A 17,098-nucleotide genomic window follows, 5' to 3' on the forward strand; every position below is an offset into this window, starting at 1 on the left:
TGATCTTACTCTTGAATGGTTTGGCATGTTAAGGTTTGCAATTGGACTATTTGAAATAGCTAGATCGGTTAATGGACTAGAGATGGTAAGTTGTGTAACACCCTCGCCTGTTTTTGTCACTAGATTAGGGTTATGGGATGCTATTGCACAAAACAGAATAGAATCATGCTATATCAATTCAAATTTCTCTAAATGATCATTAATTATTAAACATATAATCAAAAATTTTATTCATACAATTTTGGGGTTAAATCGTGCTTACGAAAGCTCTAAAAGTAATTCAGAACAAATCAGGGACTAATTTGAATCAATTCAGAAAAGTGTGGCAAAAAAATGTAAAACAAGAGTCACATGACCCTTGTCACCAAGCCATGTAACTAAATGTGGCCGTGTGGACCTAATTGTCACCTAAATCATACAAACCACATGATTGTGCCATCTACCTGTGTAAGGCACACAGTCGTGTGTTAGACCGTGTATCAGATGGCATGTACCTTTAAATACCCTATAAGGCAAGTTACGAAGCACCAACACTCACATACCCTATATGCACTTTATACCAATTGTTAAACCTAATCAAAATACACCAAAACATACCAAAAACATCATTTAAAACACCATTCTCAAGTGCCTAACTAATGTACCATTTTGGTACCATCACAACCAATTTAAAATATACAACCTAACCATCCTTACAAACATTTATAAACACCAATGTGCATTTTTACCATAAATACCATATAAGCTTTAACTTTTCTTCAACTAAAACATGCCTTAACTCTTGCCAAAGATTATCCATGCATAAATCTCAAACATACAATTACTTTGGTACACTTCAAAGCTTACCATATCGATGAAATCACTTAATACATAATTGTATACACCATAGCTATCAATTAACACATATATCAAGCATTTCGTTCAAGTTTGTTCATTTCCCAACTATCTCATAATCTAATACCAAGCATACCATTTCCAAACATGCTTTCATTAATTTACCATATATGCTTACCATAGTAACCATTAGGTACAACCTATTACCTGTCAACCATTAAAATACATTACAACTTTAACTTAGAACCTCAAAACCATCAACCTAAACTAACCTATATAAATGCCACAATATCGAAATAAAACAAGTCAAAATATATTGAGACTGAAGCTTGATAGTGTGAGCCTTAAAGTTGATTCGACTACCTAGTTTTGCAAAACATCAACTACAGAAAATAATAAATGAAACAAAGTAAGCTTATATAGCTTAGTAAGTTCATAAGTACTTAAACAAAACTCTTACCTCAATTTACAATTAAGTAATCCGATATAAATAATTTAATACAATTTCCTAACAAGACATTTACAACAACAAGGTGAGCATTTCACGTATCGATCGTATAATCTTTCAATCATTCAGCACGTCATTTTTGTATCATTCAATAGAAAAGATTCAACATATAAATCAGATTAAAAAATTGATCATGTTAATCCATATTTACAATCATATACCATTTCTTATAAACATATAACTCTGTCACCATATATCATAATTACAAAGTGAGTGTTTCATACATATAACTATAAACTTTCCAGTCATTGTGATATAGTTTGAAAACAAACTTTAAACACACATTCATCATTTATTTAATTTCATTAGTTAACATTTCAATAGTCGTATAAACACATCATTTCTAAGCAATTAGTTAACATTTCAATAGTCATATAAACACATCATTTCCAAGCAATTCAGGAAGTCAATACATATACTTTCTTTTAACAGATAACCTAATAAAATATAGCAAAATAATTTGGATACTTGGGTAGCTACACCACACTAAGGAGCATCATAGTGCTATTAGAGGCATCGTAGTGTAAATAGAGGAAACGAAGTGCAAACTCGTACAAGGGCGCATTCTAACCCTATTGGCATGCCAATTGTATCTAATTGTTTACTACATTCAAATGAGCATTAAAATAGAATTCGTAACACTTATCAATCTGGCCACTTCCTTGTTATCCATGCGCATACTGTAAACAAGTCACATTTATTCAGAAATTCATTATGAACTTACCAAATACAACCAACAAGCAAATTTGTTTACAAGGATGATTCTACCTTTTTTCTCTATTTTCCTCCATACGATTCAAACCTTAATCTATATAACAATTCATTTCACATTATAAGCTTTTAACACTTTAAACCATCTAGATTCATGAATATAATATCTTTTATTCATTGTGCACAATTTCCCTAAAGTTTTACATTTTATTTAATTTAGTTTCTAAAGCCGAAACTATTATATCTTTAAAAATCAAGCTTTGATTATCAATCCCATTGCAATTTCATCACTTTACAACCCTCTAAAAATATAATTTTTAGAAATTTCATGACAAAATTTACATTATTACAATTTGGTCATTATACACAAAACTAACAAAATTTACTTAACAAATTAGTCTTTAAACATATCTAAGCTTATAATCAAACTATTAAACATTAAAAGAAATCCAATTTCCATCAATGAAAACTTTAGAACTCTTTAACAATTTTGAAGACGGAGATACATATTAGCTGGACCTAGTTGCAACGATATCAAAAATATAAAATTTACGAAAAATGGATAATTGGAGGACTTACATGCAAGAACCCAAGTTTGGCGGAACCCTAGCTTCAACAATGGTGTTTGATGTTTGTATTTTCGGTAATGGAAGAAGACCATTTTTTTCATGTTTTAATATTTTTATTATAATTAAGCTTTAACTAAATTTAATATTATAAATAACAAATTTCACAAATAAACAACCACCAACCGTCCCACTTATTATAAAATTGCTTAAATTTCCATGCAAACCCTTGAAAAAACTATAATCCAAGCCTTTTATCAACCAAAATTCAATAATAATAATATTTTACTATTTTTACGATTTAGTCCTTTTACCATAATTAACTATCAAATCATTAAAAATTTTGGACCAAATCTCAACTCACTTATACTATAGCTCTGTAAATATTCAATAATAATCTTTATAGCGCAATTTATGAAAATGAAGTCTTAATACCTCATTTTCCAAAACCACTAACTTTTGGTACGCACCACTTGTACATTGACTAATTGACCAATTAATAAAATCTATTAAATAATTAATCACTATTATGCTATATTTAACTCATAAATATCAATTAAATATATCTGTGGACTCTTTCATCTGAATTGTGGTCCCAAAACCATTGTTTTTGACACCATTGAAAAATGGGTTGTTACAACTTGAATGTTAAGAACGATTCATAACTTAGTGTATGTTTTGGATAATTCATTCCAAGTTCGTTTAGTTGCTTTGTCCTTAAATTTGCATAATGAAACATGTTTGAGTTGGTAAGTGAAGTGTTTTGGATATGAATACTTGTTATGGAATAGAATGTACCTAAATGTTGAATGGTTGGAATGTATGTTATTGAATGATTGGTTTAGATGATTACATTGTAATATTCCAAAAATCGGAGGTTAGTAGAATCAGGTTTGTGAATCAAGAGAGAGTGCTCATGTCCTAATTTTTGAGATTATCTGTGCATTTTTAGGAAATAAATGAGATATTGATTTGTTGGTTAAGTGTTAGTGAAACGTTCCTTGAAACCTAAGTTCAAATTCCTTCTCTTGCACCATTTTTATTATTTTGTAAATTTTACATCCAACCATAGTATGTGGGATGCCTCATTTTTAAAATAAATAAGGAAAAATTATTTGAAAAATAAGGAAATAGCCTAGTGATTAATTGATAAATAGAAAAGCATGAAAAGTATATCAAGGTCCCAAGTTTCACTACACCAAAACAGACTTTTAGCGGCGCTTTTTAGGCCTTTAGCGGCGCTAAAAGAAAGCACCGCAAAAACTCCGCTATAGATCATGACCTTTAGCGACGCTTTTTCCGAAAATGCCGCTATAGATAAAGACTTTTAGCGACGCTTTCCCACAAACGCCGCTATAGATCAAGACATTTAACGGCGCTTTTCCACAAACGCTGCTATAGATTAGGACCTTTAGCGGCGCAACCACACAAAACGCCGCTATAGATCAAGACCTTTAGCGACGCTTTTTCACAAAATGCTGCTATAGAACAAGACTTTTAGCGACGTTTGTTCCACAAACGATGCTATAGATAAAGACCTTTAGCGGCGCTTTTTCCCACAAACGCCGCTATAGAACAAACCTTTAACGGCGCTTTTCACACAAACACAGCTAAAACGTATCTTTTAAAAAAAAATTATAAATAATATTTATTTCTATGATAAATATTATATTATGTTTTAAGGAAAAAATAAAAAATATTATTTAAATTAAAATTTCTACGAAAATTTTAACTTTAAAACTAAATATAAAAATTAATGAATTTAAATTTAGAATTTAAAATAATAAATTAATAACACAATTAAAATCCAAAAGTTAGAACTCTTAAGTAAAAATAAAAATTTAGAATCAAAACTAAAATAAATAATACATATGCAAGGTAATAAAATATACAATGCATTTTCTTAATCAAATAAATAATACATTTACTTAATCAAGGAAATTTTGTACTTCATTGAATTCACACCATCAAATCTGTACCCATCAAACTTATACTCCTCAAGCCACCATCTTGCATTTGAAAGAAGATACCTCAGTACCTAAAGCAACAATTAAGAAATAATATTTACAACTGGAAGGGAGGAAGCCAAAATCTTTAAACAAGCTATTCCTTAAGAAATGTTTAGGTAGAAGTACATACTTCCCAGCTTCCATAATTAAAAAGGCGAGAATCCCACACCGAGTGGTGACCCCTTGACCCCGTGTGGAAGTAATGACCATCAGTTCCATCAAACACGTTCAACCCATCTAACACATTATTGGAAGCATGGCTGTTTTCATAGAACATCATTTAGATACAAGTAGATAAGAAAATAAAATTATGTTTATTAACTCTTACAAATTAAATCTTGTAATTGGATAAAGATTGGGATTGATACCCACTCCACTACAACAAATATGAAAATTATATGGAAAGAACATAGGAAAATATGTAGAAATAGAACAACGATGAAACTGTGAAGATAAATAGATAGAAATAAAACAAAAAATCACAGTTAATTGGTCTCTTATATTAGCAAAATAGAAGCTAAAATATTTAATCCAGCACAGCTCCAGTTTAAGCAACTCAGTAAATGTATTGGACCTAAACGTGTTACTTGAGCATAAAACATAAAGGCATAGTAAATTGAAATCCTCCTCTTCTACATGACTCTATTAGGAAAAAGGTAATTTAGATTTATACCTGCCTATAATTTAGATTTATACCGTAGGGAACAGGGATTTAGATTTATACCTGCCTATAATTTGCTTCTCTTGAAGTAACATGTAGCAAACAATTAGTCTATATGAATAAAAGAAATAAAAGTATATAGTAATATCCCTCTGCTGAAATACGCATATTCAGTCATATTCCAGTTCATATAACTACTGCTAGGATTTAGATTCATAACTGTTGATAATTTCTTTGAATCAATCTATAGGAAACAATCATCATCACATAAAACCAAAATCAGAGAGCAAATAGCAATTTCACTCTGCTAGAATATAAGAAGATGTTAAATCATACTATACCATCAATGCATGATCCATCATATTCCAGTTTATATAATATGATTAACCCAAATGAAGACCAACCAACATATTTAAGCATAAGGGTATGGGCAAATAAATTACCTCGATTAGCTTTGGATTATTTTCAACGACACGCTTAAGACCTTCATCAGTAATCCTTTGGCAATCAACCAGGCTCAAGCATTGCAAGCTACCTTGGCCTTTACCAGTTATTTGTAAAAGAACATCATCTGTAATCTTCTCATTCAGTGGCAGATTTATGTGAATATCCCTCCATAAAAGAGGATCATTCTGAACTACAGATCGCAGAGATGTGCAAACATTCTCAATAAGAAAAAGATCCCGCACACCCAAATAGCCAAGCGCCAAAATAAGAGCTTCATGAGGGGTTCCTTCATGTCCCTCAGCACGAACCTCACAGTCTTGAAATTTTTCATTTTCCTGATCAACTGAAACCATATCTTCATCCCCAAAAGACAAAACATCCTCTACATTACAATGGAAAACCACTGTCAAACTACCCAATACAAATAAAAACTAACACCAGACTAAACTAAGTTACAGGGAATAAAACAATTGAAAATAAAGGCACGACCTTCATTTTCAATGCAGCCAGCTATGGCATTATCTGACAACTCATGCTGAAGTAAAAAGCTAGCAATAAGAATATTTTCCATACACACTTCTTCTCTTTGCTTCAGTACTGAGCAAAAAACAGTTAGCAAAAGAGTTAGCAAAAGTAGCAACTAACTGCTACCTGATGAACTACTCTCAGCTTAACGAAGCTCAATAGTTTCAAATTCTTAGCTAATTAAAATTCGAAGCTAAAAACAACATGAAAAAAATGATAAAAGAAGGCAAATAAAGGAAGCTTAAATAATAATTCGATTGCTAAAGTGATAAAATCTCTGTATTTGATCTTGTGCATCAGGAGGTATCTCTCTTCCAGGGACGAAGGGATTTTCTGTTACAGCAGAAAATCAGATACTGCTTAAAATACAAATAAAATGAAATAAGTAAATCCAAGAACAAGTATTAGCATAAAATGAAATAAGTAAATCAAAAGCAACTATAGAACTCCAGAGAATAAAATTTTAATCCTGTATGTAGCTAAGATCTTTCACCAATCAAATATTCCACAATGAACCAAGATAAGAACACAACCTCATCTTGAGATGGTAGCGTGGAATTTTTGGACTCCTGTACAATTTGCTCTTTGGCATCCTCCATGCCTGACATAGCTCCTTGTAAACCCCAGCCAATAGCACCTATGATAGCACATAAGTAATTTGAATAAAAACTTCACTAATGCTAGAAGTTCGACAAATTAGGCAGCACGAAAAAAAAAACTAGGTAGAAAACAAAATACAAAATCTTTGTAAACACAAGGCAAACATCATAAAAAAGGCTATGATGCAAAAAAAATTCTCAGAGAATATCCATATCTACTCAATACCAATTCGTAACATAACAAGCCCCAAATAATTACTAAAGGAGTTCACCAAAATTCAAGAAAAAATTGAACAAAAATTATAAGCAGTATTTATTCAACCTATTAATGACTTTTCAGGCTTAAAATACAAGTATCCCATCCCTAAATATTTACTTGCTGAAACATATATGTTCTGCATCAAAACCAATTATATAATTGCAGTAACAACGATTTCTATTTGGTCTAATGATTTTTTTGGCCCTCCAATTTTATAACAAAGTTATTTTAGCTCTCCATTTATTTTTTTTTTTGTTTTTTAGCCCTTAAACTTACCAAATGAAATGCCATATGTATTCAATATAAGCTCTAAAATCATTTCTAAAGCAATTAGACACACATAATATGCATCCAAAATCGACCAACATTTCAAGATTTACAAATCAAACATGAAAGACAATAAAAAAGAAGAAAACACTATGTTTCATAACATTATTAGGAAAGGCAACTAAGGCTTATATTAAATTGGTAAATGACTAAATTTTGGACAAACCAAAGTAGGAATTGAGTTGAAAACATAACATGGAACACAGATCAAAAGATGTTATGTAATTGCAGATCCTAATAGCAAATAAAAGATGGGAAACTACATTAAAGAAAATAGCCTTTTAAAGTGACCAAAAGAGCAAACAAAATGTGAAATTCCAAAATCAAATTCAAGATCTAAACATCCATACATCAAGAGGTAAATTTTTTAAGAAATATAATCAAGGCATAAAAGATTTTGCAACAAAAGTTGTACATAAAAAAGCTTCACTACGCTAACATATCATTTACCATAAACTATCCACAATCATCTGTAAATTAATATTCAAATACATTACCTAAAGTTGAAGAACAAGAAACCACCAATAACAACAAATGAGCAGCATGCTACAAGGAGAACCACAAGAAACCTACAAACATTAGAAACAAGAGAATAACTCAATTCTTAACACACAAATTCTGAACTATAAAGTCCATACAGACTCAAGAAGGGAACGGAAGTTATATCTATCGAAGAAAACAGAGGCAACATAAACAACTTTTAACTCGCGACATTTTTATTCAGCAAAAGTAAGTTGATTGCGATCATACATAATTTACATCTTTTTAGATCTACCAAGAATTTAAACTAATTAGCAATATATTAAACAAGTGTCATATACAAGGTCTCCTATGAAGCTCTACACGAGACTTAAAACCAAAAGTAAAACAGTATTAAAAAAGTTGGATCAAACCCAGATCTTTAAAATGAAGACTGTTTTCGGAGAAACCCACCAAAACCCAAAATTCAAAAACAAAAAATAGAAGAGGGAAGAGACGAGGGTTGAGCTTACAAAGCAGTCATCGTCAATGGTATAGATGTATTTCTTCTTGGAAACCATGTACCTAAAGCACCTACAAGCAGAATCCTTGAAAGAGATAGAAGAATCCTTAGGACCCAAAATCCTGTTGATGTCGTTCCTATTGTAAAGCTCATAATTGAAGCCTTCAGGGACCTTGATAGTCTTGGTTACAAATTAAAAAGACATAACGTGCGTGGATATACTGGCATTGGGTATAAACAAAAGGTTGTTTTTTGTTAGACGTTTACGGCGGGGATAGCCATTGGAGAGCAGAAGAAGAAGGGGAAGTAGAGAAAACGGTGAAGAAGGAGTTCAAAACATCGTCGTCTGGTAGCGAGATGGAAAGCTGGGTTCCTTTGATAGGGTTAGGTGAAGAGGAAAGAGAGAAAGGGAGAGGGGAAAGGGTAATAGGAGAAAGGACTTGGTGAATAGAAAGGGAACGGGTATGGCCATGGGAAGATTAGGGATTTTAGGGGGGGAATTTGGGGTAAAATGGCGTCATTTTAAAATGATTTTTGCGGCGTTTATCTATTAAAAATTATTTTATTTTAAACAAAACGAGTTAGTTTGTTCTACTAAAAATCTTTTATTTATCTGTTAAAAATTATTAGTTAAGTCATTTTATAAAATAGTTCTTATTTTTTTAAATTAAATTTTTATAAAAAAATTAAGTACTCTCAAAATAAATATCATAATTTTTAATAAGAAAAAAAATATTAAATGGCTGTAATTAATTATTAAGTCAGAATTATCCAATGTAAGCAATTAATCTCTCACATATCAAATTTCTATTAAAGATTAAGACGTTAATTATGATTTTATATTATTAATTTTCGATCTAATCTCCATTTGATTAGAGATATTTTTTTCCTAACTAAAACATAACTATTTTGCTAGATGTTTGACGTGGAATGATTTTAGTTTTTGTATTTCATTTTTATTTGTTATAATTTGGTCCTATAAAAAATAGATAGTTACCTATCCATAACCCTTAACCCCTAATCCTTAACCTCTAACCCCTAACCCCTCTTTTATAATTATATAAGAACTTAATTAATATATAAGTTAAAAAATACTAATTAATCTAAACCTTAAACCCTAACCTGACCCCGAGTCTTTAAACCCTAAATCACAACTCTTAACCTCTAACCCCTAACCCCTAACTACTAACCCTTAAACCTTATTTAATATATAAATTTAAAAACACTAATTTATCTAAACCCTAAACCCTAAACCCTAAACCTTAACCCGGATCCCTAACCCCTAACCCCTAAATCTTATTTAATATAAATTAAAATACACTAATTAATCTAAACCCTAAAGCCTAACCTGACACTGAATCCATAAACCCTAAATCCCTAACTCTTAATCTCTAACCCCTAACCCCTAAATCACAACCCTTAAACCAGAATCCCTAATCCCTAATCCCTAATTCCATAATCTATAAACGTTAAAATTGTAACTCTTAAACCGATCTTAAATTCTAAATTAACAATATACCCTAAACCATATATATTAAAACCTAAACTATAATGATAATTAATTAAATATTTTAAAATTAATACTATCGTATCTTTTACAATTATATATGAAATTATTTAATATATAAATTAAAAATCAATCAATCATGTACCTAAAAATTTTTAAAATTATTTTAAATAATAGTATTTTAATTTTTTCATTTTTAACAAATATTTTTCTAAGTTTTTTATTTCAAAATATTTCTACGTGTCATTATTTTAAATTTATCCATTTTTAACAAATATTCAATTAAAAATAAATTGAATTTTAATTAATTTATAAAAAAATTAAATAGTAAATAATCAGATAAAATGTTTTAGCGGCGCTTTTTCAAAAACGCCGCTAAAGATCTGAGCATTAGCGGCGCTTTTCCAAAAATGCCGCTAAAGATCTGAGCATTAGCGGCACTTCTCCAAAAACGCCGCTAAAGCTCTGAGCATTAGCGGCGATTTTTCAAAAACGCTGCTAAATTTTTTAGCATTAGCGGCGCTTCTCCAAAAACGCCGCTAAAACCCCGAAAGGTCAGAAAACGATGCTGTTGGGCTTAGGTTTTTTATGGCATTTTTCCAAAAAACACTGCTAATGATCATTCTTAGCGGCACTTCTTAGCGGCATTTTTTGGAAAGCGCCGCTAATGCTCGATTTTTAGCAGCGTTTTTTGTATAAACGCCACTAAAAATGCCGCTAAAACATGTTTTGGTGTAGTGTTTCAATCCCTTCCCTTACAAATTAATTAAATTTTTACAAAATCCCATCTCTTCAATATTTCTTTTTTTCCCCTTGTTGCTACCAACATTGACAGCCAATGGCTTCTATCAGACGTAATAGGTAGTCATCGACTTTTGTTGGACGCAATCGGTAGCCATCGGCTTCTAACGGACGTAGTCAACAGTCATCGACTTCTGTTGGACGTAATCGATAGTCATCATCTTCTATTGCACCCTGTGTGCCACCAGTCGGTGACAGAAGCAGCCCTTCGTAGTAACCTTTTGGCGACCTGTAGCTGAGTCTCTCAACATTTGATAGCCCTTATTTACCGCCCCTTTCTTCTTACTTGAGGAAAATTGATCTTAATCAATCGACAATTTAGATCTGACAATTCAGGAAGCGTGCTAACTTAAATTCCCGACATTAACAATGAGGCCGAAAGATGTTCGCGTGTATGATTCGCATCAAATCAGTGTTAATTTTAAAGCTTAATAGAGAATCTGCAAGATTTGCAAGTGTCCTGTGGAAGAGCGTAAAATAAGCTGCGGGTCCTAACTCAAAAGCTTGAATGTTAATAATGATTTTAATGATATAACTGATGATTTAGCTTGCTGATAGGGCTTGACTAAAAATATAAGTAATTAAATTGTAAGCGGTCGAACCAGGTATGTTTCAAGCCCTAATTGTTTGGCATGTTAGCAAAGTTGTTGGTTTGACTGAATGATTGATATTGTTGTGAATGGTTAGTTAATTTGAAGTATGGTTGGTTGAACGTATAGCTTGATTCTGAATGAAAATAAGGCTTACACATGATATATTCGTATGAGTAATTTGCTATGTAATGTTTGAAAGACTACTATACATGCACATAGAAAAGTTTGTAAGAACACATGAAATTGTGATTTGTTAAATGATACCACCTTAATGGAAAATTGAAAGTTGGATCAATGATCCTATTCAATAAAAGTATTTGATAATTCTAGGGCATGTTGAACATGCCAATAAATTGTGAAAGTATTAAATTATGACTATGTATGAGATTGTATGACATATGTATGTGCATTGGGGTGGGTTATTATTATGGTTAGGAGTTCCGTAGAGATCCGACGGTATATTAAGTCTGCATTTATTTGTAGTCAGTGCGCTGTTAGAGTATGCCTAAAGATCAATCATAAGATGGTTGTAATAACATACTTGATTTATCATGTTTATTAATATAAGGCATTACCATTATTATTTTAGTTTCTTTTCTGTGTGTATAAATAAACTGTTTTATAATAATGTCCTGAGAGTAATATGATTATTCTTAAAATGTCCTTAGTCAAGTATTATTGTTGGATAGGACAACAATAATGCATTAAGGCTAACATGTAGTTGATTGATGATAAAGAGTTGTCATTGATATGGAATGTCAAAATCGATGCATGAATATGTGTGTTACAGAACAACATATTGGATTGACCCGTTATGAATATGTTTCTTGGATTATTATGTAATTGTCACAACATTACTCATAGTGATTAATATGTATATGATCCTCAGACTTGAGATCATCATAATCCCAACATCGTGAGTTGTATATTTTGATACAGTCAAACGTACACCGTAATTGTTTGTTCTATAAAGGTTGATGTTAGATATACCACGATCTATGTAGAGGGATATGGTTGATCGATATAGGATAAGTCCCTCCTACATAATGGGAGTAATATCTTAGACCACTTGATTGAGTGAGACTAGAAATACATGATCATGCTCAAATAAGCTGATATGAGATGTCATACTTATTTGTATATCATAGTCTACATAAGATATCAAGAAACATGGAATGGACTATGCAAGTGAGACTATTCCATGACTTGTGTCAAATCCAGAGATAAAGGACTTAAGGATTATTGCATGAAAGGTTAGTCATAAAAAGGTTATGTCGAATCATGATTTCTTGTGACTTATGTAGCAATGATGCATTGCTAGGTGTCACTCATTGTTTGTAACGTTGGAATAGTTCTAGTATTACTGCTAACCTTATAAGAACCTACAGGGTCATACCCTATAGTTGAAATGAACGGAATAAAACATAGTTGGTATTGTGTTTGGTTGTTGCTTGAATTAAATTAATTATAGAATTAATTTAATTGGATAATCAAATATCGAACACATTATGTACAAGATTGTTGTACGCATAATGAGAACATGAGTTTGGTTAGTATATAAATTCAAATAAATATATAGTTTACCGACATCATTATTATAATTAATGTAATTATAATTATCGATTTAAAACAGAGTTATATTTATTTTATAACCCCCAAACTCGGCTTAAACATTAGGGCCAAATCTGGTGATGCCACATTGTAACACCTCTTACCCGTATTCAACGCTAGAATAGGGTACAAGGCATTACCAGAATAAATACACTTATAAACATATTAAACCGAGTTATAAAATTTTATCCAAATTAAAAACATTCAAATTATTATCTTCGAGTCTCTAATTAGGGTATACGAGGCCTAATAGATACCCATTCATATGCTCAATAAATTCGTTAAATCAATCCAATATTGAAGAATCCACTTTATGTCAGAATCAATATTAATAACAATCATAAATATTTTCATGTTAATTTCATATATCACTTACCGAACTTCGAATGTTAATTTACAAATATGTAATTCACTAAGACATTCTGGTATACACAATGTTTAATTGATGAAATCATTTAATTGAGCTAAATTTCATGTTCATTCCAAATTTTCTTCTAAATCCATAAATGCTTCCACTTACCATTTACCTAATCAATTTCTCAAACCAAGATATCACACAACAATAATACATCACCTGTGCTTCATGAATTCAATATTCGATTCTTATCACCATCAAACCGATGTCATTCAATACTTAAAGTTTATTCAAGCATATATTATTACGTTTCATATACCAAGCATATGTCAAAATTACAAATACGCAGTCAATTCATTGGTCATTTATTTGACTAGCAAATTAACCACAAAATTTATAACATTCCATTACTTAAGATATGCCATAAAACACTCCTTTAACATAGATTAGCGCCATGGCTGAATTTTCATTATGCTATTTATTACCTTTTTTCCGAATCACATAGCAAAATATTACAAATATGTATATATTTGAATACTATAATTATACATCAACTTACCAACATGAGTTAATTCATGAGTCACTCATGACATCACTTCATGCCAAATATACCACACACATATGCTATGAAACTTTATTTTCTCTTATGAGCTTACCATGACTAGTAATGCACCAATATAAACATCACTCCTATTTCAACGTTTATCGATTATAATGAGCCATATAACCAATTATACAAAATTCATTCATATAATTTATTGTCCTCCTCCTCCTCTCCATCCCACATCGTTTATGTATATAACATGCTCCAATAGCATTATACATAATTTCACTATTCACTTATATTTAAATTCAAAACTGTCTATTTGAGTCAAAGTCACTAAATCATTTTTATCCGGAGCTACAGAGCTCCAAATTAAGATCTGTTAATTTTACCCAAAACTAGACTCATATATCTTCTTACCACAAAATTTTTAAAACTTTTGACTTGGTAAATTAGTATAGTTTATTCTTTAAATTAACCCCTGTTTCACTGATCAACATCTCTGACCTCTCTTCACTAAAAATAAATTATCTCATTGTGCAGAATTCGAATGATATTTCCATTTGTTTCCTTTGAAAATACACTCATCAAGGATTCTAAGCATATAAATTATAACTCGTAATTATTTTTTTACAATTTTTAATTATTTCTTTAACTCAGAATAGGGGATTTTGAAGTCAATCCGACCCTGCCTCACTAAAATTCAAATATCTCAATATATGAAACTCTTTTGCTTGCTTTGTTTCTTTTATTTGAAAATAGACTCATTAAGATTTCATTTCATATTTTATTTAATCTCTAATTCAATTTTCACCATTTTTGGTGATTTTTCAAAGTCACACAACTGTTGCTGTCTAAACTATTTTGTTGTAAAATGTATTCTTTCATAATTTCACTTTTCACTATCTCAATTCCATTGAATTTTTCACATCTCATTCCAATAGTTCATTTCAATTCATATACAATTCATTCAATTTATCACTATATTCAAAGCAATCCAATTTCTCATTTCCAATTTCAAGTCAATCTTCAATTCAATTCCACATATATATTTATCACTCAATTACACTTAGTCAACTTCCCGATGAACAGTTCGGAATAATAACAGATAAATGGTGGAATCAACACATAGCAACCACCTTATAATAAATGATACCCGGTTCACATAGTAGCCTGCATATAGTACTACACGTGTGACCATTTTCATCCGATACACGTAGCAGCCTGCACATAGTATTACACACGTGATCGAAGCTATGTGGTACGCATAGTAGCCTGCACATAGTACTACACATACGACCTATCATTTCGATACACATAGTAGCCTGCATATAGTACTACACAAGTGACCATTTTCATCCGATACACGTAGTAGCCTGCACATAGTACTACACACGTGATCAAAGCTATTCGGTACGCATAGTAGCCTGCACATAGTACTACACATGCAACCTATCATTCCGTTACACGTAGTAGCCTACACATAGTACTACACACGTGACCTAGCAACTTCACTCGTATCTCTTTCATTCCTAAGGTTCAATCGGGAATTTTCACTTTTTCTCACTTTTTTTTACTAATCAATGTCAATTTCTCGTCTTTCTTGATTTATAATAACATATTTAGCTAATATAACAGTCAAATTATTCAATCCAGTCCAATAATCACATTTTGACAAAATTACATTTTTGCCCCTAAAGTTTCACAAAATTACGATTTTGCCCCTAGACTCATAAATTAAACTTTATTCCTTTTTCTTATGTTTTATAAAATTTTGAAAATTTTTCCCTTCTATAGCAACATCAAATTCTTGCTCTAACATGCACTTATGAATAATAATATTTTTTACCGATTGTGCCGTTTCACTTGTTTTCACTGAAAATCGCTTAGCAAAGTTTGTTTAACACAATTTCAAGCTTTATATTTTACCATAAAACATCAAAATAAATACATTTCTCCAATGGGTATTTTTCCAAATATAAACCCTAGGTTAAATTATTGCTAGAATAAGCTAAATTAAGCTACCGGGAATTTAAAAACATAAAGAACATTAAAAACGGGGCTTGGAATCACTTACTATGGAGCTTGGAAGCTTGAAAACCCTAACCATGGCTTCCCCCTTGCTATTTTTGTTCATCATGGAGAAGATGGACAAATTTTTGGCTCAAACTTAAAAATAACCTATTTCACTTATCTCTTATCCATTTTTGTCCAACAAGTTAACCAATGGTCTAATTACCATTTAAGGACCTCAAAATTAAAATTTCATAATAATTGGACACTTCTAACATGTAGAACTCAACATTTGCACCTTTTACAATTTAGTCCTTTTGGCTAAATTGAGTGCCCAAACGTCGAAATTTTTGAACAAAATTTTTACGAAATCATTCTAAGAAATTGTAGACCATAAAAATATAATAAAAAATCTATTTTTCCTTGTTGAATTTTTGGTCCCGAAACCACTGTTCCGACTAGGCCTAAAATCAGGCTGTTACAAGCCCCCTTTAGGGATTTTCGTCCCCAAAAATCTTACCAAATAGTAGATTAATGGTTTGCTTCCACAAAGTACATTTCAAATTAACACATGATTTTTGATTTTCATATCTTTTACAGATAATCACATAGATTTATAAGAAAATCAAGATAGCGATATTTCAGCATTTGAAGCTACAGAAAGTATCGAAAAATTATAATCCATATAGAATGATATCTATTTCGATGAAAAAAAAGTCTAGAACGATCAATGCCACTCATAATTAATGGAATCCAAAGTAACAGAAGCAATATGATCTTCACGGATATTGAATAGAACAATAACCAGTAGAAATAAAATATTAGCCTCACTCAGGCTTTACCGTCGATTTTCATATTCACACAAGGGAATAAATACCAGAAAAAGACATGGCGATGTCGAACATAACCCAAACAAACCAATAATTCTTTCATCTATTAATATGTTTAGCTAATGTTCTCATACGATAAGAATTCTTTTTGAAACTAAACAGTCACATATACTTCTGAGGATAATTGTACACACAGAATGTCTAAAAGAATTCATAGTAATTACCCATTATAGTTACTGTACTTAGCTATTATTATAATACAAACATTACTCAGTTGTCTAATTCTATCATCAGAATTTTCACATTATCTCTTTACTAACAGAAACCGATCCAGAAAAACTTCCGGTTAATTCTTTCTTTAAATAACATACCTGAATAAATTATTTAATCGGATTTAACTTCTTTTGTGATAGTAA

The 17,098-nt window shown here is 31.0% G+C and overlaps 1 protein-coding gene across 5 annotated transcripts; it reads right to left on the bottom strand.

Moving 5' to 3' along the window:
• Nucleotides 1-4,498: 4,498 nt before the first annotated feature.
• On the bottom strand, nt 4,499-8,919 carry LOC107954714 (F-box protein SKIP14). 5 transcript variants are annotated; one of them, XR_001699661.2, is made up of 7 exons: nt 8,439-8,919; nt 7,944-8,015; nt 6,795-6,898; nt 6,226-6,594; nt 5,733-6,118; nt 4,759-4,888; nt 4,499-4,657 (listed from the first exon to the last, which is right to left on the bottom strand). XR_001699661.2 is itself a non-coding variant. In XM_016890354.2 (7 exons), the coding sequence occupies exons 4-6, from the start codon at nt 6,305-6,307 to the stop codon at nt 4,874-4,876; spliced, it is 483 nt and encodes a 160-aa protein (XP_016745843.1). In that variant the 5' UTR covers nt 6,308-6,333; nt 6,795-6,898; nt 7,944-8,015; nt 8,439-8,917; the 3' UTR covers nt 4,499-4,657; nt 4,759-4,873. The 5 variants fall into 5 exon arrangements, 4 of the variants coding, with proteins under 4 accessions (XP_016745843.1, XP_040955877.1, XP_016745844.1 ...); XM_016890354.2 differs by having other exon boundaries at nt 6,226-6,333; nt 8,439-8,917; XM_041099943.1 differs by lacking the exon at nt 7,944-8,015 and having other exon boundaries at nt 6,226-6,333; nt 8,439-8,917.
• Between the last annotated feature and the right edge of the window lie 8,179 nt (nt 8,920-17,098).

The sequence above is a fragment of the Gossypium hirsutum genome, chromosome D08 (assembly GCF_007990345.1).
Source record: "Gossypium hirsutum isolate 1008001.06 chromosome D08, Gossypium_hirsutum_v2.1, whole genome shotgun sequence".
In the NCBI taxonomy this organism is placed as follows: Eukaryota; Viridiplantae; Streptophyta; class Magnoliopsida; order Malvales; family Malvaceae; genus Gossypium; species Gossypium hirsutum.

Coding starts and splice junctions, on each gene's coding strand:
- LOC107954714 (XM_041099943.1), bottom strand. CDS start 6,307: ATGGAAAATATTCTTATTGCTAGCTTTTTACTTCAGCATGAGTTGTCA. Junction 6,119..6,225: donor TGGCTGCATTGAAAATGAAG/GTCGTGCCTTTA, acceptor ATTGTAATGTAG/AGGATGTTTTGTCTTTTGGG.